Source organism: Ornithodoros turicata, chromosome 10, assembly GCF_037126465.1.
Source record: "Ornithodoros turicata isolate Travis chromosome 10, ASM3712646v1, whole genome shotgun sequence".
Taxonomy (NCBI): domain Eukaryota; kingdom Metazoa; phylum Arthropoda; class Arachnida; order Ixodida; family Argasidae; genus Ornithodoros; species Ornithodoros turicata.
The window spans coordinates 11,403,779-11,428,653 of NC_088210.1; the positions used below are offsets into that span (position 1 = coordinate 11,403,779).

The 24,875-nt window shown below is 48.6% G+C and overlaps 1 protein-coding gene across 9 annotated transcripts in view; it reads left to right on the plus strand.

Annotated features, from left to right (window-relative positions):
• LOC135370301 (uncharacterized) overlaps nucleotides 1-24,875 on the plus strand; it is a 181,730-nt gene that overhangs the window by 145,604 nt on the left and 11,251 nt on the right. For 8 of the 9 annotated variants that reach the window (XM_064604016.1, XM_064604015.1, XM_064604020.1 and 5 more), the window contains one exon: nucleotides 14,743-17,566. In XM_064604016.1, the coding sequence (XP_064460086.1) occupies nucleotides 14,796-17,566 (2,771 nt within the window). In that variant the 5' untranslated portion in view covers nucleotides 14,743-14,795. Of the gene's footprint in view, nucleotides 1-2,777; nucleotides 2,880-14,742; nucleotides 17,567-24,875 lie in introns of those variants that run through there. The other variant, XM_064604022.1, reaches the window with a different exon arrangement.

The window sequence follows — 24,875 nt, forward strand, 5'->3', positions numbered from 1 at the left end:
GTATAGTGTCTCATCATTTGGAAAACTGTGAAAGCGCACCAACAAAAGACAGAACACTTTAGCATGTAACATGTTTTTCGAGCCAGCAAGGTTCGAGGGGAACAACAATTTTATTTATTAATTCATTCCGAATAAGCTGCGCTTGTGGAAGCCCTGTTTGCTCAGGTCATGCGGGATCCGTCTACAACAAGGTCCGCACATGAATGCCTTAGCTAAGACAGCGTCGCAACATTGCGCGATCCCAAAATTCCCCTATGCAACACTTATCTTTTTATTCGCGTGCGTCACGCGATGCGCGATCATAGCCTCCTATATACTCAGTATAAAGGAGGCCATGCTCGATAAGAACAGCAGACGTTCTGGGGGGAAGCTCAAGCGCAGTTGGAAGACAAAGACACAACGGAATGAAAGCTACACACACAAAAAAAGGAAACTTGGAGGATAGGACGAACACAGCGCTGTCCTGTCCTTCATGTTTCCCCTGCTGAGTCACCACACTGTCCGGGTTTTTACCTTAGTGCTTACTTAGTACGTTTAGTAATAGGGTTTTTTAGTAGTTTCAGTACGTGGAGCGAGTACGTGCTCAAAATACAGCATTTTAAATACTTTTTTCAGGTTTTTTTTAGTATTTGCTTCTCTGTTCTCAAAATACTTTCCTTTCCGGCGTGAAGCCGTATCGAACACACTTCCCCACCGTGTCCAGATTTTCAGCTCACTGGAGGTTCCCACCTTTTTCTTTTTGGAATTCGGGCATCTGTCCTTTATCCTCCTGTACAATAGGCTGGTCCCAGGCTTGGCCGTGCTTGTCCATAGCCCGACGAATTCGTGAGGAAACTGTTCCTATTCATATCACCAGCTGAATCCCGACACTTATTTCTTGGTCACCAAGCAATAAACACTCTCCAAAAGTTGGAAGACCAGAGCTGACATACAGGGGGGGATTACGAAGTTTTTGGTGAGAACACGTCACCAACCTTTACTTGAGTTTACCAAAGTTCACGGAACACTGCTTGACATCAAGACCTTGCAGATAACAGATATGCTTAAGTATGGCGGATAAAGTTTGATCCTTTAATTTGTACGTTCAGACGTTTCAGCACGTTCAGAATACGCGTCTCTCATGCTGCCAATACTAAAGTACTTTAAAGAGTATCTTAAATACTTCTTGAAGTATTTAGTACTCTACCCAAATTACTTGTACGAAACGAAACGATAACTGAAGTTATCAAATCGAAACTTAGCAGTGTGATGTCACCCACTTGAGAGAAACAGGGCGATTAGGTTATCACGTTTTCGAAACTGTTAACACTTTCTGATGTCACTACAACGCGCTATTGTGCGCAGTGCCCCAAGCAGCAATAATGTACCGAAAGTTGAGTGCAATAGGGGTGGACGGGTAGGTGGAAGGCCCTGAACAGACTCGCGAAACTAAATAACGTTGATAAGACACATACCGGCCGCCCCTATTGCACTCGACTTTCAGTACATTGTGCTGCTTGGGGTACGGTCCCAGCGATTGCAGCGACAAAGTCGGATGTTCATGCCTGTCCCCTCCCAAGCAGCAAAATGTACTGAAAGTCGGGTGCAATAGGGGTGGACGGGTAGGTGGAAGGCCTTGAACAGACTCGTGAAACTAAGGAACATCGATAAGACACATACCGTCCACCCCTATTGCATTCGACTTTCAGTACATTGTGCTGCATGGGCTCATGCCTTGTTTCGCGATCACTCCTACAGTTCATCTACCTTATCGATCACGTGTTCTACTGCAACACTTGAGAAAGCTTGGCCTCATAGACCTCTACCTGTTTGTAAACAAATGACGTCATAATGTCCGACAGCGCCACGAGTTTGGTAGAGTGGAACTACGTTCGAAGCTGGTGGCGAACAAGGTCGCGCCCGAAAGCCACGGTCTTGAGGGGATTACGATGGTCTCTGAAAAGGACGCGACCTTCGGTCCTACTTTTCTTTCAATAGGAGGCAGCGAACAATTGCCCATTCGTGGAACCCAGCCGTCCCCTTCCGATCTGTTTTGGTTTCGGTGTGTCTACCAGCGTCATGATGACGTTTCTCGGGTAGAGGTTTATTTCTTTGCACGTGGGTTGCGCCCTCACCAGAAAGGACACACACACACACAAATACACTTTCAAATATCCACTTACCAGCGGCATGGCCGGCCGTGTCAAGCAGGCCGTCCCGCTCGTTCGTGGTAGACGAGGTCATTCCGAAAACTCGGAAGGTGGTGGTTTCGTACCCTACCATCAGCTGTACTGTCTGAGGTTTTCCCTGGGTTTTCCCGAACACTCTCCAGACGAATGTTGGGAATTCGGTCGAGGACGCATAGTAATCCCGCTGTCACCACTCTTTCCTGCTGTCCTCTCTCCATCTGTTCATATCTGTACGCCGCTCATAGCCATAGTCAAACAAAACAAAGAAAACAAAAAGAAATAGCCACTCCAGTTACGTGCATCACACGTTTCCGATTACGAGAGGCTATTTTAACGCGACAAACGCATCAGCAGTCTGTGTGTCCAGTGCGAAACTTCGTCCTAAAAAAAGAAGGAAAAAAAGGAAAAATAACTGTCGAGATTATCCGTATATCGCACTACTTCCACCTTCGAATACGCAACGTTAGCCATTCTGGGTAAACCGACATGAAGAGTGACCTCTGCCCCGCTCCACGCGTTATCCGTTACTCGTTATCGTGTTATGTGTCCTCTTGTCAACGGAAGCCTCTCTCGGAGGGAAGTATCTCTTGCCTCTTATTTCATCGTGGCGGCAGAGACGTTCGGGCACCTTCGTTTTCATGGAGCTTCCCCCGAAGCTTGCGTGCGCGGCGCTATATGACATTTTCACTGGGTGGTTATTTTCTGACAGAGGTGAGCGTTATCTTCGTCCGTACCTATTTGCCCCGATGTTTCAACTTATCTGTTTCTGTTTAAAATCTGTTATCTGTTTGCTGCATCGCAAGAACGTGAAGGGCTCGAGAAAAAAAAAGTCAAGAGGGTGTAGAAATTCGAATATATATATAGTTTGCATCATATCTGTTTTCCTTCTTTCTTTTTGCGGTTGCATTTGGCGCCGCGTCCTACGCGCGGTTCTGCTAATGAAAGAGCTCGCCATTGTCGGCCTGATCACGGCCACGTCATCGGGCAACGTCACCACTAAGGCTCTGTGGGAATGTGCGTTCTGGGCCGACTTCCAAGCGAACTGTGGCGACATATGTCTGACAACGTCTGAGGAACACCCAGGAAAAACCCCGGACAGCACAGTCGCCACCGGGATTCGAACCCGGGTACCTCCCAGGCCTCGACGTGACATGGCCAGCACGTTAACCGCTCAGCCACGCGAGTTGGTCCACGTTCCTCGAGAGGGTCGCCTTGCTTCCGCGCCGGAGCAGCCGATTCTCGGCAGCCAATAAAAACGATCGAATGATCTGACTTCATAGCACGCCCGAAGGCGCCGAGAGAGTTTACCGCTGCTGGCGCGCATTCTTGTAGATCAGTTTTCTCGAGGGAATGCCCTTTCCACAAGGAAATACTTTGCGCTGCAGTTCTTGCCAGTAGTATGTTTGTAGCTGGCGGTAAAAAAAAAAAAAATATATGGTGGAGGTGTCTACCGTGTCCCTTCAAGTGCACGGAGACAGGCGTTAAAGGTACGATGAAATTACACTTAGCCTGGTTCTATAGCCGAGACTGGGAATCCCAATCTTTGTTGAGAGTGCCCTCACTGAAGTGGTTGGCGTGTCCTTCCATGAGTCTGTGGGTTTATCTTATCTGTGTGCTTAAATTCTTGGGAGTTGCTCAACGTTTGTCTCCGTTGTTCGGTATTATCGCTCCATATAGCGAGTTGGATAGTTGTATATTTGCGTTTTCGACGTCCTGTAGGTGGCACATCTTGACTCCAACATGGCGGACGTATCCAGGTTGTCACTTAGTTTCGATTTTGAGATTGCTGAACTGCAATGGTTGATTCTCGATGCGTTGAAGGCGACCGAGTATTAAACTCTGCTCATATACTTCTGGCAGGCGTAACCGAGTTGTCCAAAGAGAAGGCTATAGTTGTCGCGCATTATTTGCGAAGTTCCGGCGTGTTTGATCGACCACACTTCGTGAAGGTGAATTTCACGTTTACCGGTTGCGAGGCCGAAATAGCAAGCAACGAGTGTCCTGTGCTGCAGGAATGTCAGAGACATGCAAGCACAGGATATCTGTCTGTGCTGATGCTTTCTTACAGATAAGATCTTCTAAGTGTGTAGCGCGTGTACGAATGTAGTTTAGAATTTGTAGGATAATGTTGCAACATCCGTGTGTCACTGATGCGTATGTTTTTTGGGAAACTGTAACGAAACGTCGCATTCTTTCTGCGTTCTTTCCCAAGTTATTTGACTCGCTGATTCAAATGCACAGTTACAAAACTGACTTGATATGCGTTTTCGCGCTGTCCCTTATACTTTATTGCACATAATGGGGCTACTCAGGTTTGAAAAATATTGTTCTGTTTTGCCTAGACTAGGTTTTGCTTCCCTTCCTGACGTGAGCTGCACAGAAGTGTGCTCCACAGAAAAAAAAGAAAAGAAAAAGAACGTCCATCAGATATGTAGGCAGTACCGCTCCAAGAGCTCTGCCATACACACGTAAGCATTGCTGATATAACAGGTTTGCTCATTTTGCGTCGCTCAATCCATCTCTTCCGAGGATGCGTGAAAGTAGGCGGTGTTCCATGTGTGGAAAGAAGAAAACGTGGAAAGACAAACTGGCTGTCCCCTCGGCGCGCATAGTCGCGTTGTGGCACAGAACAAAAGTCGTTTGGTTTAGTTTGCTGGTCGTTGTCTGCACTGTTTCCTTCATCCATGATTTCAACAGCAAAATACAGGTGCAGATCAGCGACCCATGCGAAAAGCAGCAAGTTCTCGGCAAGTGAACGCGGGGTCGGCCATGTGTACCTGTATCGGCTGGTCCCGGGTTTCACCGCTGTGCGGCGTCGATTTGGCGAAAAACGCGAATACCGCCATAAATCGGCTCTTTGTATTCGTTCCTGTATTTACCCAATCATCAGTGAGCTTTTTCCTTCAACAGTGGATTGCTGCCTCGCTGAGAGGCTTAAAGGAGCATGAAAGGGATCGAGAACTAATATACGAGGTTGGTTCCATAAGTTTCCGGCCCGAGGTAGAAAATGCGCGCGAATTTGAAAATGCGATTAAGGACGCGTGGCGCCATCTGTTGGAGGGCCGGAGCACCACCCTCAACCCTCTCCATGCTTTTGTCGGTTGGAGAGCGGCATTTCAAACAGCCAGGGTGCACTCTTCAGTTAAAATGGAAAAAATCGAGTACCGCGCTGTGTTGAAATTCTTGACAAAAGAGGGACTTTCGCCGAAAGAAATTAAAACGCGACTGGACAACGTGTACAGGAAGCCTCTCCGTCGTACACAGCGGTAAAAGACTGGACTAAGCAGTTTCGACTGGGGCGAGAGTCCATTGAAGATGATCCACGCGATGGTTGTCCAGTGGAGGTGGTGACACAAGAAAATTTGTCTCTTGTCGAGGAGGAAGTGCTGGGCGACAGGCGTCTCAAGGTGAAGGAAATCTCAGAAAGGATGGGGCTTTCCAAAACAACCGTTTTTCGCATCATCGGCGAGGGCCTTCGCACGAAAAAGGTCAGTGCGAGATGGGTGCCACGACTTCTCTCGTCAGTTCAAAAGCAACAGCGCGTCGTCTGTGCCAGAGTTTTTGGAGCTCTGTCAAGAGAACGAAGAAGAAATATTGAAGTCAGTTGTCACAGGGGATGAGACTATGGTGTAGTAGAAATCTATTGTAGCGGAAAACTCACGTGACCTCCGGAGCTGGACCAATGACTGAGGACTAGCCACCCTATTTTTTTTTTCTTTTTTGATAATGTCATCGATGATGTAAATGACGTCTAGCCCGTTTCTCTCTCACTACTTTCCTCCTCTCTGCTCTGCTTCCCATTTTCTTTTGTTGTTCCATTCTTCTTGGAACTTACAGGAAAACGACGGGGCCCTGGCTGTTTTTGTCACATTAAGTATTTTAATCTGCGACATACGGTTATGCAAGCAAGACGTACACAGCATGTCTGCGGTAACGAAAACATGACATTAATATTGCTTCAGAATTTGCTTGAAGAAGCCTGACGATGTCGGACTGCCTCTGGCAAGGACTGCTACTGGAGACTGGACCTCGGTGGCTGCAAGATGAAAATTAGTATCAGATATACAGCTATGCACGTGAAAGTCGCAATGTAAACAAAGAGTAAAGGTGCTACTGAATGCGAAAAATAAGAACGGTTATGGTAGGGTTGTGAGAAGCTCGCAGCCATGGGGTGTGATGAGCGACCTTTTAAAAAAGTATCTTACTGCGCTACTTCACAATGATACGAGGGTGGTTCCATAAGTTTCCGGCCCGACCAACTTCTAATAGTCATAGAGACGAAACAAGTGTATCACTTTTCGACATAGTCACCCTTAACTTCGATGCACTTTTGACACCTCTCAACCAGCACTCTTATACCCTTGAAAAAACAGTACGAAGTTTTGTCCGCAAAATGCTGGAAAATTACCTCTTGCACCTCACTACTGTTTTGAAATCTCCGTCCTTTGAGATCCCTCTTCAAGTTTGAGAACAGGAAGTAGTCACTCGGTGCCAAGTCTGGACTGAAGGGTGGGTGGTGTATTTCTTCGAAGCCGCACTCCTTCAGTGCAGCCTTGGCAACAGAAGCCGTGTGGACAGGGGCATTGTCCTGGAGCAACCGGACACCTCGACTCAACCTGCCGTGCCTCTTTTCCTTGATGGCGTCTCAGAGTCGGTGCAAGAGTGAAGCACAATAAGTCGCATTCACTGTCGTGTTCCTCTCTTTGAAGTCTATGAGGAGGATCACGTGACAATTCCAAAATATTGTTGCCATGATCTTTGTGGATTGTGGGACCTTGGCTTCTCTTGGGGGTGCTTTCTCCTGGTTTGCGCCATTCCATCGACTCCTTTTTCGAAAGGGGATCATAGTAGAGCACCATAGTATCATCCCCTGTGACAATTGAGTTCAATATTTCTTCTCCGTTCTCTTGACAGAGCTCCAAAAATTTCTCTTTGGCACAGAGGACGCGCTGTTGCTTTTGAACTGACGAGAGAAGTCGTGGCACCCATTTCGCACTGACCTTTTTCATGTGAAATCCCTCGCCGATGATGCGAAAAACGGTTGTTTTGGAAAGCCCCAGCGTTTCTGAGGTTTCCTTCACCTTCAGACGCTTGTCGCTCAGCACTTCCTCCTCGACAAGAGACAAATTTTCTTGTGTCACCACTTCCACTGGACGACCATCGCGTGGACCATCTTCAATGGACTCTCGCCCCAGTCGAAACTGCTTAGCCCAGTCTTTTACCGTTGTGTACGACGGAGAGGCGTCCCTGTACACGTTGTCCAGTCGCGCTTTAATTTCTCCAGGCAAAAGTCCCTCTTTTGTCAAGAATTTTATCACAGCGCGGTACTCGACCTTTTCCATTTTAACTGAAGAATGCACCCTGGCTGTTTGAAATGCCGCTCTCCAACCGACAAAAGCATGGAGAGGGTTGAGGGTGGTGCTCCGGTCCTCCAACAGATGGCGCCACGCGTCCTTAATCGCATTTTCAAATTCGCTCGCATTTTCTACCTCGGGCCGGAAACTTATGGAACCACCCTCGTATATTCAGGCCGAATAGCCTGACACACTTGGCTTTGGAGCTACGTACAGAGCAGCTACTAAGTCAACATCGGACGAAACTTGTCGAGCCAAATCACCGAGAATCAGACTTACAGTAGTGTCATACCATTAGACAGTACGACGTGAGCGGTTATTCAATCATATCATGAAGCTGATATTGTTTCACGAAAAGAAATATTGTCTACTATCGTAACTGCAAAGCTACGCTGTCTGTCTCGGTCTCAGCGTATTCCGGTCCCGATTTACAGTGACTGTTGAGCTACAGGAGAGTTGTTGAGATTCACAATACAGGAAGTGAATGCGGTGTTGTTAGGCAACAAGGAATAACAAATAGCTCACCTGTCGACAGTCGTTGACCTGGTATCGGGTACGAGGCGTTCGGAATCTCGAATCGTTTCTACACCAAGAAGCAGAGCAGAAATGTTGCGCAGGCATCTTCCCTCGCAGCTGTGACTGCTCGAGGGCACTCACGTGATACAGTATCAGAAATCATAGTGCCACCCGACCGCTACGCAACACGAGCCGTCCGAGACGGACGCCGGCGACTCCGTGGACGCCGGTTCCAGACGGCACAACCGGCGTGCTGTCTCCTGCTTGAGCGCTCGCGAACAAATTTGAAAACGGCCAATCATCGCTCAGAAAACGAATTCATCCTCATGGGACCCAATCAGTAAGCACAATCCACCGGATGTCTCCATGACGTTCAATTTATGTCGTTTTCTGACGTCCGATGACGTGAAAAGCATGAAGCGCCTCACTTTAACCCGCTTGAAATGCCGCTTCTAATGCTAACGCATTAAAATTACAGACATACAAAGGGCGTTCAACCGCAAGCAACCAACCGCTCCGACAGCGTTGGCGAGAGCACTCTAGAACAGGGAACGATAACGGATATACGTGTATTTTCGTTACCGTTTCCGTTTTCGTTACTGCTGTATTTTCGTTTCCGTTATCCGTTTCCGGTACCAGCTTTACAATTTCGTTTCCGTCACGTTTACGTTACTGTTTCCGGTAATGGAAATGCTGTTACAGAGCTGTGGGTGGACAGCCAGTTCAGCTCATTGAACAGGCTGTTTTGCCCAAGTGCTGCTTCGGTGTCGCGCGTACACACTACACCAGAAATTTTATGTCGTTGTGATGCGCACATGTTGCAGCATTTCTAAAGAAGTGTAGGAACATGTCTTCAGTCTTCACTCACTATGAGTCCAGCAACTCAAGATGGGTGTAATCTTCAACCAATGTTGCATTCATTAGTGGACGCTATCAGTAGTACATAATACTGGCATAGCCACGGTGAAACGACAAAAAGTGAGAAATCAATGACTAAAAATTGTAGGCTGTCGTGCTCGTGCTATGGTGGGGTATAGTCATGCGCTGATGTCGTGGAGTTATGAGGGGCTGGACGAGGTAAGCCAGGGATCCACCGTCCCAATATTGCAGTTTGTTTTCATGCTCTCGTGTAGTGTTTAGAGCATTACAGGGAATAGAGTCATCAAAATACAAAAATAAATTGAAAAGTCACTCAAATTCCGTCGCAGCCATTACCCGAATTCAATACCGGACAATAATTTTCGTTTCCGTTTTTGTTTCCGGTAATGAAGTACCGTGCTATGCGTTTCCGTTTCCGTTATCGTTACCATCTCCAATTTCGGTATTATGCAGTTTCTGTTTCCGTTACCATTACCGTTACCCTTCCGTGCTCTAGAGCGCTCCTAGTTGGAGGAAAGAGCACCAAATGAACCAGTCGACTGCACTGAGAGCACTCTATTTCGACCAGTCGGACGATGGAACCTCGCTCCAGAGCGATCGGAAGCAACCAGCCGAAAGACAAAATTATAGAATAATTCGAAGGATTACAAGAGATTTAGCAGAGTCGATGGTCCTTACGATAACGATTCCGAAAATACGGTACGCCAAGCACCCGATTCCTTTGAAGTTGGCATCACGTTGCTGATCTTGGACTTGAAAACTTCCCGTTTATTTTTGTTAGTTTCCCTGAAGCGCTTTCGATGTTCTAGAACTCCCGGCTAGTGTGTGATTGCCTTTATTCCCCAGCCCCGCACTCGCAGCTGCAGCACTCTCGCGTCGCTTTCCTTCGTCGCACCTGCGCGCACCTGTCGCGCTGTTTTCCTCCTCTCTGATACGAAGAGACCAGGATGTTTTTGTTTCGCAGGCACGACGATTTCCTAAAACTTTCTCGTTAACAGCTGCCGCTGTCAGAAGAGAGAAAATTACTTTTCAGCTACGCTTGCAGGATTTCAACCCACATGCCAAGCAGTACGGCACGAACGAAATTCACGACATCGGGAGTCACGCGGCAAATGCTGTCCTCGTTGATTGGCTAGAATACCACCAACTTGCTGCTGTTTTCGATCGGCGCACTAAGATCACGCGCTGCACTTTCACTCTTTTGTGTGAATACGTGTCGCAGGTGTTGTAATCCCAATTTCTGTTCCTCCTGGTTTCGTCTTGTTTGAGGCCTTCGATGCTCTTCTAAGGCTACCGCTTTTTCTTGAAGTAAGTTGCTCACTGCTACTATTACAACTTCCGCACTGTGTTCATTCTCCTGTTGTACACGTCGGGAATATGATTAGCATGTATGTTGTATCCGCGAGATTTTCCTGGTATCCATTTAGTAAATTTAGACGTGGTGCTCGTCGATTTACGGCATGACCGAGAGGTTAAAGTGCCACTCCGAAATCGGAAAACAGCTGTTATTTTATTTAGTTCATGAAAAGAAGGTGCCTCAAGGATCCTACACGCGAAATTTCAATCCTGTTTACGAACGCTGAGCATTTCTGTCAATTTCTCAAGTTCTGCGAGCCTCCAGAAGTTTAGATGACGCGACGAACGGGTGACGTAATCATAAGCTCACAAATTGCAATGATGCCATGTTCTGGAGTGGGCACTCGTCTCCTAGCAACGACGCAGGAGTCCGGGGAGGTTCACCTGGTGGCGAATTCACGTGACGCTGATCGAAAGAGGGCAAAATGGGAAATATGTCGTCTCCCTCCTTGTGTTCTCTCTAAGGTCGGCGCGGTCGAGTGGTCGGAGGGTATGTCACGTGGGGCTCCGCTCACGGAGTGCAAAAAAGTAACCCCCCCAGGAACACGCGAAGGGCGACAACGTTGACAGACGAGAGTCGGGCGCTCTGTCGGAGCCTAACATGGCGTCACAGTTCTCAAAAAATAAATTTTTGTAGCCTTCGCGTCACGTACTCTTAAAGTGAATTTCACCGCGTTGCACGCTGCTATCCAAACTTAATCTCGAATGTTATTGTTATCTGCCCTCATTTGCTGAAAACGGGAGGCGTACGCCATTTTTGTGACAATTATGAACAGCATAAGTGTCACAAAAAAGGCGTATGCCTACCGATTGGAACAAATCAGGGCACGTACATAACGATACCATTCGAGGTAATGGTTAGCTAGGAGCGTGCTATGCGGTGAAGTTCATCTCTAAGAGTGTAGCTCTCCACTGACGAAAAGGACTCGCGGCTCCTATTTCATTTTTATGAATGTAGAGCCGAAATATTTTGCAGGAATGTAAAGCTAGACAATACGATTTCGGTAACATAACTTTGGTATAGGGTTCTGAAGACACGAGATTTAGTCCGCAGTGGCACCTTAAAGGTCCTTTGTTGGCAGCCAAGGTGGTGCTGAAGACTGGGAGGTGGTGAGTTGGAATCCTACCACCGCCTGAGGTTCTCCATGAGTTCTTCCGGAGCACTTTCCGGACAGACGTCGCCACAGTTCCCCTTGAAGCCGGCCCACAATGCATACTCAATCCCCGTGTCTCCCCCACGCTTTCCTCCTGTCCTCTCTCCATCTGTCCACGTCTATACGCCGCTCATAGCCACAGTTGCTTCGTGGAGGTAACACGGAATTCTTCACGGACTGTTTCGCGTACGAAATGCGATGGCATTGTAGGAGACGAAGGACGGTGCTTGCGTTGTGACCGAACATTATTTGCGTGTGGCGCTAAGCCAAACCCGACCACAGGTTGCCATGCGCCTCGTACAGAAACACAGGTGTTGCCTCCAAATGCGTTCACTTCATGTGTAAATCCGCTGTACTGTTTGGCGCGCATTTCTGAACCTCTGACGAAGTGTAAGGGCTGCATGCTTTGTCGCATGCCGCATTCAGGCATTATCGGCCGTGCGCCCCATATGTGTTACTCATTTTCGGTCACCGCGTCTGCAGCTCCCGCAACAATGGCGTCGCGTCTGCGAACTCTATGCTTGCGCGAGTGCTCCGCAGCACACCGCTGACGCTATAACTCCGCGACGTCCGTGTTGCCGGACAGCGTGTAGACATCTCGCAAGATGCGCCGCGCGGATACTAGGAAGGTTTAGCATACCAGAAGCGCTCTACGACTGTCAAATCAAAGATCAGCAACGCAATTGCCTGCCACTCCAAAGCAATCGGGCGCTTGACTTATGTTTTTCGGAACCGATATCCTAAAGACCTTCTAATTCGCTAAATGATCTCTACTCATCCAGGACGACCGTCGAAACGCTTCTTCTCAGCCGAGGCGGCGTGACATAGAAACAAACGAGGGGAGAGAATATGCATCGTGGGAGTGAGGGAGCCCCTCTCCCTCTCGAACTATCGTGACGCGACGCGTCTACACCGAGGCCTCAAAAGCGCTTTAAAGAATAGACCTATCCCTGTTTGTAAACAAATGACGTCATAGTGTTCGACAGCGCCACCAATTTGGTAGAGTTGAACTACGCTCGAAGCTAGAGGCGAACAAGGTCGCGCCCGAAAGCCACGGTCTTGAGGGGATTACGAAGGTCCCTGACAGGGACGCGACCTTCGGTCCTACTTTTATTTCAATAGCAGGCAACGAACGAGTGCCCATTCGTCGAACCCAGCCCTCTCCTTCCGATTTGTTTCGGTTTCAGTATGTCTACCAACGTCATGATGACGTTTCTCTGGTCGAGGTTTATTGCTGTCGCATGCTAAACGCTATGCGTGTGATATATCACACTTGTACGCTCTTTTTTGCATTTCGATCTAAAGTTTATGCCCATACGTGGCCTCCGGAATATTCAACGCGACATCATTCCAACCTTACAGGTTGTTTACCACTTTTCGTCCGCCGTCGTGATGTACGTACCGAACACCTGCGTAAGGATCAACAGCGTGTTTCGCTGTTACCACACGCCTTTTGTCAACAAAGAATTGATCCGCCCCGCGGTTGTCACCCTCATCTTCATGTTTCATCGTCATGCAAAATGGCCGAGTCACGCTGCAAGTAATGATTTCTAGACGGGTATATTTCGCGGTCTGGCGCGATGTTTCTCGGAGCAGCGTTTTTCACGACGAGCTCGCCAGGAGAAGCATAGGTGATCGAAGCGAAGGTTTCGCGCGCACTATACTGCATGAATGTACACACAGAAGCTAATGAACGCCGCACTGGAAGACGCAAAAGCGGCGCGCACGAATTACTCGCTCATATTTCCGCTTGCGCTCGCTGTCGGCGCGCAGCTGTGCCCACAGCACTTAGAAACCAGGGAACAGAAAGAAGTAGCCAGATGTCCACAGCTGTGCAAGCGATCAAAGTGTGGTCCCTAATTCTTCGCATAATTTCCTAATGCGGCGTGGCGCTCGCGTGACCCGTGCGTTGCGTTACGAACGTTTTCGTCAAAACAACGATACATATTTGGCGTTGCAGGTCCGCGTATTTTTAGCAGATGGGAGGCACATTTTATTTCAGGGCCTTCGAAGGCGCTGCAGTAAAGTTTGTTTACATTGTGCATGTGTGTGTTCTGCCGGTGAATGCACTGATAATTTCCCATAATTTCGGTGTACTCATCCACCCAACAAGATAGTCATTGAAGTACAGAAAAGATAGTACAGAAAAAGGAAGTGCTTGTAGCTGAAGTATACGAGAAAACATTGTTTATGTAAGAAATTGGCCATAGAACGCGCCTCGATACCACACCGATGTTCATGTGATACATAAGTAATAAGGGGGCAATCAGGTGATATTTAACAACGCTCGAAATCCTGCCTCGTCTGTCAAGATGTCCACCAGGTGTCGCCGTGCAAAACATTTTCGCTCTGCGGTTCGTTATAGCTGTGCAATCGAATTACAAAAAAAAAAAAAGAAGAAACACTGTCGGAGAAAGCAGCCGCGGCCGGCCGGCCCTATCCTCGCGTAACTGGGGGAATGCCCCCTGGCCTTTTTGTGTGTGTGTGTTTCTTCTCAGCTCATGCATGAGCTGTGTCGCCGTACGTCACTGGTCACGTGAGGGGAGTAGCATGCGTCACGACGTCCTCTTGTTCTGCGATGCTCTCTTTTCATGAAGAGAGAAGGATTTTATAAAAGGTGTTTGTAACAGAGCTCTCGTTGTGGCTCTGTAGGTCACCTATGCGCGCATCGTTCTTTTGGAGGAACTCATTTTATTCGTTGGAGAACACTCTGCACCGAAATACGAAAAAAAAGGGGGGTTGGGGGTCGTCTCAGTGCTCTTTTAAGGAAACGCTGTAAGGCTGGTAATATTACACCGCAAGTGCTCCAGATTTCGGAATCGAGTCTGGCACCCGCGCGTCGTGACGGGCTGGAAATTATGCGGCGAACTATAGGCGCCACATGGTTCTCGTCGAGTGTGGTCTCCTTTTTACTACTCCCTGCACTAAACAAGGCCTGACCGCTTAAACGACGTGACGTGACAATTAAAAGTCCGCCAATCACGACCGTTCTTTCGGTGGCTATAGCTATGAAGACGTGCCGCCGTTACGCGCCTACGCAGCCACACAAAGCCTGCGTTCGAAAAAAAAAAAAAAAAAGAAAGGTCTTGTGCATCTTTATGGCGCTGGATTTATCCGCGACCACTTCCGGCCAGTCACCCGATTCGTCACGTGAGACGCGGCGTCACTTGGATATGATTCAGCTCCGGCTTCAGCGAAACCGCCGTCGAGAAAACGCCGCACGCGGTTGCCGCGTAATAGTCTGAGAGCGTCGCTGACGCTTTCTATCCAGTCTTTTCACCAAGTGCTCACATTGGCTTTTCTCTTTTCTTGCAGGCCAGGAAGTGCCTTCGCCAGGACCATAGGCCAAATGACTTGCGTAGCGCATTATGAAACGCGACCGTGATCAGTCTCCAACAACTAGCGATCGGCCCGCCGAGAGTAGGGCGAAGGACCATCCAGCAGAGCCCTCCAACGAAGCACTCCCCCGCGCTCGTGCAAACACTAGCAACCGTAGATGCCACAAAACTAAGCCCTGTTCCGTTGTGATACAGCGGCTCTCTGAGGTGGCGCTCCGAAGACTTATTCAACAGAGTAGCACGGAAGGTGCGAAACTGTCTGAGGGCGGGAGAGACGTGGGCTGTACTCCAGTAGCCAGTCCAACAGCCGACGAATCGCAGGCCACCAGAGATGTTGGCTGCCTCCAGAAGAGCTCTACGGCGCAGCTGTCCAAGAAGAGGCATTCCTACCGGGAGTCTGATGACTCCTGGTGCTGCAGAGACCGTTGTTCGACCTTCGTAGAGAGGGACGACGAAGCAGGTTGTCGGAGTGAGGAACTGTCTGACATTATCAATTTCCTCATTCAAACCGACCCGAAAGGACGTAAAGAAGATTATGTGGAGATCGTTCAGGATTCGAATATCCCTGCGTCAAAGCAAGACGTGTATACCTTTGCCTACGACCCCAAGATGACGCTCGATCGCTCAGGCGTGCCTGAGTTGTCAAGCGATGGTGTCACAGGCGAACGATTACACGATATACGTCAACATAACCAAAGTCCCGCTTGCCCGTCTCCGGACGCTAGCAGGATCAAGGAGTTCGAAGCACACAACCGGCTGTTACCTTTACGCGAAGGAGGGTCCGTTGAGAACTTGTTAGAATCCAAGCAGACGCAATCAGGCGAGAGTCTTATTAGCGCCAGTGACTCCGAAGGTCGTCTTGTGATAGACGATGGTAACGACGTCACTTCTGATAATGCAGTTTTGGCAGAAGCTTATCGCGGCCACACAAATGGTGGTGAAAGCGTTTGCGAAGATGCCCTCATACGAAGAGACAACGAACCGGATCCCACGTCTGTTTCTGACGTCGCGGACAAGGCAAGCACAGAGAGGAGTTATCCCGGCGTCACGCCGTGCTTGATGGAAAAGGGGGAAAGCGATGTGGGCCGGTGCAGCGATAAACCTGTGAACGAAAGCCTCGTACCGGAAAGTACACCAAAATCGTCCGCGAAAGTAATGGATAAGGAATCTGGAAAGGCGGAAGAACTGGTATGGCTACCTTACATTTCTCACACCATGTCTTTGCCGAGTTCCGGTGAGGTGACCTGTGAGACTACGACGGCAACGAAATCGGTGAAAGACAGGCATGAGAAGGAAGAGACGAAGGGCGTTCTGGCAGCGAAGGGTGAGTCACGGAAAACGCGTTTGGAGAGTCCGTCCGAAAAGCACAGACATCTGAGAGGATCGAGTCTTCGGAAGGAACGAAAGCAGCCCACCAGGCTCTGTCGAAGTCGCAGCGCAGACGCGGCTCCAGGGAGTTCAAAATTTCTGAGCGTGTACACCACTGTGCGCAACTGCAGGATTACGTCTGTAGATTGTCAACGTTATCGTAAAAGGCGGAGACATAGCGGCTCTAGAGAGAGCGCGGCCGGCAAGTCCACTTCTGATGGCGAGAGTAGGGAACACAAGCGTTCTCGTGAAAAGCAGAAGGAGGTCGATGTCTACGTGACAGTGAGCAAAGTCGTTCGAGATATGGTGAATACAACCGCGTGCGACATGCAAGAAATCACGAAAGACAGCGACATAAGCGATCCCGGTCTGAAGCACCTTTTCAGGGCTTTCTGCGACAGGAACGGTTACAAGTACGAAGACTTCATGAGTGAAGGCACAGAGCACACGGCCTCCAGGGTACTGACGTCGGACGGCGGTGACGTTTCAAAGACCCATAAGCGACGGCACCGTAAGCGGAATTCCCATACGCGCATCCCTGCCACGGAATCTACTTCTAGTCCACGAAAGCGCAGAAAAGGCGAGTCCCCGCCTCCTGCGAAGCGCATGTTGACCAGGAGTCAACGGAAGACGACAGGTCCGGACAGGGCCGCTCCGTCCAAAGGCGATCATTACAAACGGCGCGACGCATTCCTCAATCCTCAAGGAAGTATAAGGAAGACTCGCTTACCTTCAGCCGTACCTGAACTGTACAGCTCGCACTCGGAGTCTTCCGTAGATCTGTCAGACGCGATTGCCTCTCTGGAGATTGACAGCGACGCGGGAAAGCGTTGTGCTGAACGGCCGCAGAAAGACGAACACGCGCGTGGCCAGGCTGCGTCCGTCGGACCCGAGGCATCGAACTGTGGCTTCGCATTGTTCCAGGCTCCTCAGAAGCTGACCGAGAGTACAAAGGAAGGTCAGTCGTTTGAATGTGCCAAAAGTGATATCAAAGATAATGTGCATCCAGAGAGTGACCTCCTTCCTCGTCCAGCTGCGTGCATTGAAAGTGACAATGACGAGGACAGGCTTGTGATATGTGACTCCGAACCTGAAGCAGAAACTGTAAACCCCTGCAATGGCGACACTGTTTTAGTCGGGAGTGCTGAAACTGAAACTGTGCATGCGAGTATTGTGCCGGCTCTCCCTTGCGTCAATAGTGTCGAAACCGACACTACTGTTCCTCGTGACTGTGATACTGTTTGCGAAACGGTTTTGTGCGTGAACGACGTTCCCGTCGAAGAGTTTCAAGAGAGGACGACAGAAGGTGGGGGAGAGGAAGCGGTCAGTGAGGAGGTGCCGCGGCAGTGTGACTCAAGGGATGAAGGAGCTGATGGTACGGATAACGGAGATACCGCTGTGCATGAGGAAAATACACCGGCCCCTGGTGATGGGTAAGCAACCACTTCTCGTTGTACTGCGTTTTTGGTCACGACGTTGTGCCATTTTGAATGCATTCGGGCACCAGCGTTCAGTGATGGGCGAAGCACATCAGAATTGTACTTGAAGTAGAGTGCCAAGTACACCTAGCACCTACGGCAAGTACAGTGCAATGTACCATACTGCAAATTTACTTGGTAATGATGAAACGTGAAGTAATTATGTTTCGACTGTTATCTTGAGAAAGCTTTAGCATTTTAGCAGTAGCCTAGCATTTTTGCGAAGTGCTATCCACCGCGGGCTCATTAATATGAACCGAAAGAAATGATTTTGCTATCAGGCTTTGCGTTTGTATTACCAATCGGGTACTTGAGTGCTTGAAAGAAAAGTACCGAAGAAAAGTACAGTACAAAGTACACAAATTGAAATGTACTTTAACTAAAGTACAAGTACTGAGAAATGTGCTTAAAGTAGTACTTGAGTACCTTGTACTTCAAGTACCCACCATCACTGCCAGCGTCCCATTCTTTCTCGTGTTCCTAAAAGGTATCGCTAGACCGCAGACAGGTAGTTAATACATTTGACAGACAACTCTTTAATTTGTTAGCGAAATTGCGCTAAAACGGCACAGGGCGACATCTGGAGCTGAACAGTTATGTACGTACTCGAAAATGATTTGCTGTTCCCGATGGCTACGTATCCGACTTCACTCGTTTTAGACCCAATGCTATACGCATGCAATGTAGTTTTTGCCGCCGAACCTGATTGACAATGCAATGGTTCGTGGTAACTTCGATACATTGTTGCCCGTAGTTTTCAATCTTAATTCTGTAACGGCGAATTCGTGTGACCATTTCCTGGCAGCCTTTTTTTGCCAGATTCTGGGCAGTTGCGTTCGCTTGGTCAACACATGACAATTGGCACGTTTTGTGCTCTCGTCTGTGGTCTCGTGGAATTCGGCAGCTAGCACTTACCGATACAGCCGGGCAGCGGATTGCCCAACCAATCCGGTGTCGTCACACATCCATGGGCGCCACCGGGCAGACTCTCGCCATCAGGTTTGCGGAGTTGCCACTCCGGAGTTGGAATGATTCCGGAATCATTCCATATTTAGCTGAGCCGGGAATGGAATTGGAATGGAATGGCGGAAACTGTCCTATAGGAATGGAAATGGAATGGTCTGGGTGCCCCGGTGGCAGTTTTGGTTTCAACGTGCTGGGTTTCTGCCCTCGCACCCTTTGCACCGCACCTGCACAGGGTGAAGAGTGAAATAACCTTGTCTTTGTGCTTTTTCCCTGCTTAGCAATGTCAATCTCCTCTAGCACTGCTAGACTTACCAGTATGGTTATCGGTCTTTTTCTTTGATTGAGGGAATTAACCGAATGGAATTGGGTTGCCAAGCCATTCCCCAGGAGTGGGAACTGACCATACCTTTTCATTCCGAGGAATTGAAAGGAATGGAATTATCGCAAATCTCCATTCCTCGGAATGGAACTGGAACGGAATGGGAGACTCCATACCGCAACCCTGCTTTACATCGTACGGGATCTGCGAATCTAATTCTGTGCGTCAGTTGCGTCCGCAACTACATTGTCTTGTCTTGGCTTGGCTACATTGTCTTGGAATCATAATTTGTGATTGTGTTGAAACGGCAAGTTACATACGCGATCGACTGCGATGCCCCTAGCGTGATTCAAGGGACTAAAACCGCTAGTTTCTGAGCGCTCATGTCCGGGTGTCTACTGACACGTGACCTGGCGCGGGCGCAGGGTTTGAAATTTCCGAGCGTCAGGCCGTGTTCCACATTTCGACCACGCGAATCCGCCAATAGAAGCTGTCAGTACAGTTTGGATGAGATCACAGGAGTGTGACTCCTCAATCTTATAGCGAATTCGGGTGGTCATTTCGTAGCAAAACGGCCGAGCGCTCGGAAATTGCTAGGTCGGCGACCGAGCTGGATCACGTGACCGTTGCCACCCGAACATGATTGCTAGGAATCTAGCGGTTTTAGGTACTTGGATCACGCTAGGGGCGTCGCGGTCGCACGTCTTCGAGTTCTGTCGTCTGCTAAACCACGTGATTTCAACATGCGGGCCAATGAGGGCACTCGCCACCGTTGCAGTGCGGATGTGACGACACCGGATACAGTTGAGCAATCTGCTGCTCGATCGTTTTGAGACCGGGCAAAAAAAGTGCTAGCTAGCAAATTCCGAGCGCTCGGAAAGCGCCACGCGAACATGCGAGATTTGCTTCATTTTGACCAAGCGAACATGACTGCTCGAGATCTGGCAAAAAAAGTTGCTCCGAAATGACCACCCGAATTCGCCATTATCTACTGACGGGGTGCGGTAGACGCGGTAGCCTGGCTCAGGTTAGGCCGTGTACCCACATGCGAAGAATCTGCGCGGAAACGCGAACGCGGCGCGGTAAACCCTTGCTGCCGCTGTGCGGGAAAAGCCACCTCCGCTTGCCGCTTTTTTGGCCATCGAGCAGTGCACGATTTTTAGCGGCATCCGCACATGCACCGCCAATCGGGACGTAAACGGAAGTTGCGTGCGTTCTTGTTTCCTTCCGGCCTCCCGCGCGGGGAGCATTGACGGCGTCGTTGACTGGAAGGTATGTCGCAGCGATGCTCACGTTTTTCAGACGGCGAATTTATGACGACGGCAATAAAATGTCATTGCTGCCGATATTATAGAGCGTTGCGATGCGTCGACACTGGAATTGCACTGGGAGTGCAGGTAAGTAAAGTGCAAGATATTGACTGTCATGGTGTCAGAAAGTTGAAAGCTAAACATTGTTCACAAGAAAAGAATGCGTTGTCGCCACAGCGAGTGAACCCAAAGCCTGCGTTTCTTGCGTCTGCGATGCTGCATGATTTCACAAAAGCTCAGATGTGAGAGCCAGGGTGTCTGAGCGAACCGAAAACCGGAACCGAAAACCGAAAAAAAAAACGCTATTCTGGTGCGAACCGGAACGGAATCGAAACCGTATACGTTTTTTTTCGCTCAGGAGGGAAACCGAAAAATATATTTAACGGTTTTCGGTCCAAGAAAAAACTTCGCCGGTTTGGACTACGGATAGGCGAACGAAACAGACGTCGTGTGCTCTGAAGTCATGTCATGGATACTATACAGGGTTACGGTTACGGTGGAATGTATGTCGGTATAGTATGACCCTTAGGCTCCCTTTGTAATGGTTTATAGTTCGCGCACGCACACAGACTTCGAGGTACATGTGACTCGATCTCTAACAATGTGCCGTAGTGTTCGTTTTAATTTGATCCCCCCAAACTCGCCTCAACTAAACAGCGACCCAAGGGGGCTGCATAACGGCTTCTTTATCGGTAATGTCGCGCAACGCGTCCCTTGTTTGAGAGCAGCTAAGTTGAATGCATTTACGTATACGCGAGGGCAAGCCCGTGCAAAGTGGCAACTCTTTTGTGGACCGGACACGAAGAAAATAAAACGGAGCCGTCGATTTGCGTCGTACTCGTGCGGTGGTGCTTGCTGGCTAGACAGTAGCAACAGACATTCGGATGGGACGCAAGCGCTCCAACCCAGCAAGGAAGTACTTTACGTATGACATCACGACAAACAAGTCCGTTTGTAGCATGCGCTTCAATAAAGGAGAAAGCCCATTTGAACAAACAGTAACCTACAGGAACCAGGAGCTACCGATTTCACAGCTGTCTATTGATATTAAATACCGTGTATGCGGAATAAACGGGTTTACATTTTGTAACATTGATTTTTTTTTTTTTTTTTGTGGGGATGAATATTCCCAGCAGAAGCGGAACCGGTTAAAAACCGGTTTGAACCGTTATTTTTTTACTCCGGAGCAGAACCGGTACCGGATCGTTTATGATGTAACCGGAACGAAAAACGTTGCGGTTCGACACCCTGGTGAGAGCGGAAACGTTCACTACAGTCAGTAGCTCGACTTCGCTGTCGTCCGCCATCTTGTCAAGCTTTCGCTGTGGGGAGTCGCGGGCGGAGGCAGTATATAGCTGGGGCGGCATCCATACACGTCCGCTTGCGGCAGGCGGTTGCGCACATCTCTACCGCATGTGGGTACGCGGCCTTATCGATCAGACACATTTTGCTCTTTTCTCTTCTTTGCGACTGCCGTTATTCAATTGAGACTATTTTTCTGACGTTACACGTTCACTACTTTACGCGTGGTTTAATATTTTGAGGTGAAGTACATTTTTGTCCGTAGCTGGCATGCGCAGGCCTCCGGGGAAATCCGGCGAAACGAAATCGGAATGGATTTGCCGAGGTACACTGGAAATAATAGCTGGCGGCACACTTCAACAGTATCACGTGATAGGCCATTGACTCACGCTGCGTGTTTGCTACGACTTATCGCGCCCTTGACCTTGAGGCGACAGCATCACGTGCCAAGCGCGCGAGGCGAAAATGACGCTGCGGTGTCCCGTTGGGGGGTTGTCATAACTGGCAGTGTGCGCGGGTTCGGCTCTATCCGGTTTGGTGATAAAAATATAATGCTTTTAGGCTCGCGGATATAAAGCAAAGTAAAAAGTATTGTCGCCCCTTTTGTGGTGTAGATAAGACAATTACAGCCATTGTCTTTTGTAGCGAAAACAAGCGAGAATACTAAATCAGACCCATCGGCAAGGCGATCATCATGAGATGCGAGCAATCCTGGGTGTTGCTTCTAGGGGCACGATCGTAAACAAAAAGTGCTTTACAATATCGGCATGGCGTGTGCGTTTACTAATAGGTTATTCATAATTTCAATGTAGAAAAAAAACTATGTTATACCCCAATCACACGGGATGATTTACCGTTGAATTCATGAACGAGCCTCGACTCAAGACTCCGCCTCGACCCCACCAAGAGGAAGAAAGCGCCGCTCCTCCACTCGAAAAGCCCTAAGGCGTTTCATGAAATATTGACATATTGTAGAATGCAGCACGAAACAACACAGAGAAGAACGAAGTTGACTGACGCCGCTTCTCGAGGTAGCACCGATGCTATACCTAGAGATTATCGAGGAATGCGCCTGGGAATTCCTCCACTCGAGGGGGCGTTTCGAGTCAAGGTCGATTTATGGAACGCAAAACCGGCCTCGAGGAGCAGCTCGAGTCGAGTTTCGAGTCGAGGCACGTTCATGAATTCGGCTGTTAGTGTCATTTTCGTGTAGTGCACTTCAATCAGCGAATGTCAGTTTCACTACGTGCTTGCTACACGGCTTAATTAAGTGTCACCTATGTAGTGATGGCAACTACGATAGATAAGAATACACGACGGCAAAATTTCCAGGCGTGTGCCATTGTACCTTCCTCAGAATGTTTCCTTTGATTTAGAAACACCTCATGTTAATTTTCTTCCAACATTAAACAAATTGGCCTCAAACATGTGACACAACAAAAATGCCCACCGCTGGGATTGCTGAGACCGCGAAATTGTCACAGGCTGTTAACGAGAGTAATGACATGTTTTTCGGGCACCATCTCACACTGTACTTAAATGAAATGAACACGCTGTTGAAACTATTTGTTTCAAAATATTGTGGTGTCGGGACCCCTCGCATTTTCTCAATATGTTTACCTGTGCCACAAAGCCTGCCATCGAGGCTACACACTTTGTCCGCCGAAGACAAGTGAAGTGAGTTTGGGGAACCCACTAAATCGTTAGTACACTTTCTGTCGAGTGTCACTAAAAGACGTCGTGTGACAGCATAGGAATGGCACTAAATTAGTCCGTCTGACTGGAGTATTAGTCCACGCGTGCACATATACGAAGTCGTCCACCACCCGAGTACGTTTCCGTATTCTGCTCCCCTGCGCATGTGTCAACGTGGGCATCTCTGTATCCATGCCGTGTGTCCGTGCATTGTAATACGGAGTTCGTACACTTTGGGGTCTAAACAGGGAGCGACGTTCACATCTCGGAGCCGTAGACCATGATTATCACGTGTGAACTGATGGATACAATGCACCTCCTGTTGTTGGCCCCGTGGGAAAAAAAAAGATTTTGTCATGGTACGATCGGCCAATATGACGTGTGTGGTAGCAGGAATCAGCTGTGTACCAACGACGTCATGTTTCTTTTTTCTTTCTCTATTTTTTTTGCCATGGACCCATTATGGCCACTCATTGAAGAAATGCAAACGTCTAATCACTACGTGTACATATAGCTTTAGGTGAGAAATGAACCTTAAGTGAACCTCCCTAATTTCTGTGTGCTTACCACGATGCCCTTCTGTTTGGAGTTGTCAAAATCTGTGATAACCGTATGCACTTCCAATTGATATGCGTCATTAAACCTGATATGATTCATTTTTCTCTGTTCTCGTCTGCTATTGTTGCCCTGGGTGATTAGCATGGCTCGGTCAGGAAAAGGGAAAGTGAATACAACGCAAGTGAAGTGCGCCAATGTAAACGTGCCATGCACGTTATGTAAGTTATTGATTTTCCTCTGTCGGGAATCACTCTGCGTTGGCAGCAGCGAGCAATCTTTGCTACTAATGTCCACACTCGTTGGATAAGAGCTGCTTGCAGGAGCAACCCGCACAGCAGTAAGAAAATAAAATAAAGGATACTCAACTCCAATGTAAAATCTCTCCCACTTCGATCTCTCTAACATCGTTTGCTCTTATTGTCGGCAAGCATAAAAGTTGCACTGCTGCCAGGAGTGTAGCATGATTCCATATGAGACTAAAAATTACTCCTGCGGGAAGCGAAAGTTATTTTAACAGTACTTCGCAGATGTCACATGTGTTTCCTTTCCTTTTCTTTTCTGTGTCAAACGGTCTCAGCGGAGAACGGCTTGCATGCAGTACTGTTATCTGAAATATACATCAGGTTTGCCATATTGCATCCAACACGGGCGCGGTTCACCCGTAAAAAAGCGTCGAGCGGTCGTCAGACACACCCCCTGCAAGCGGTCTGACGTCACTTAATCCTTCGCTCACTCCAAGGTTGCACCAAGCTAGCCCGAGAGTGGCTAAGGTCGTCTGCTTTTGACGTCACAGCCTGTATGTCATTATCACGGAATTTGAGTTCAAACGTGCAAAATTAAGGGTCTGCGAAATTTTCCCGCAACGCGCTTCCACACAAATTCGCGAAATGAAGGTCCCGTTAAAAATTTCAGAAATGCGCTTCAACACGAGTTCGCGAACTGTTAAAGGTACTGTAAAGCAGCAGGCATACCATTTTAAACTGCTGGCTCATTTGACAGCCTGGGTGCTCAGTACATGAACGCCACAAATTTCGTTTAAATCCACTTCATAGTTTTTTTTTTTTAATTGTTTCAATATTACGGGCAACTCCGTGCCTAAGACCCGACACGAACT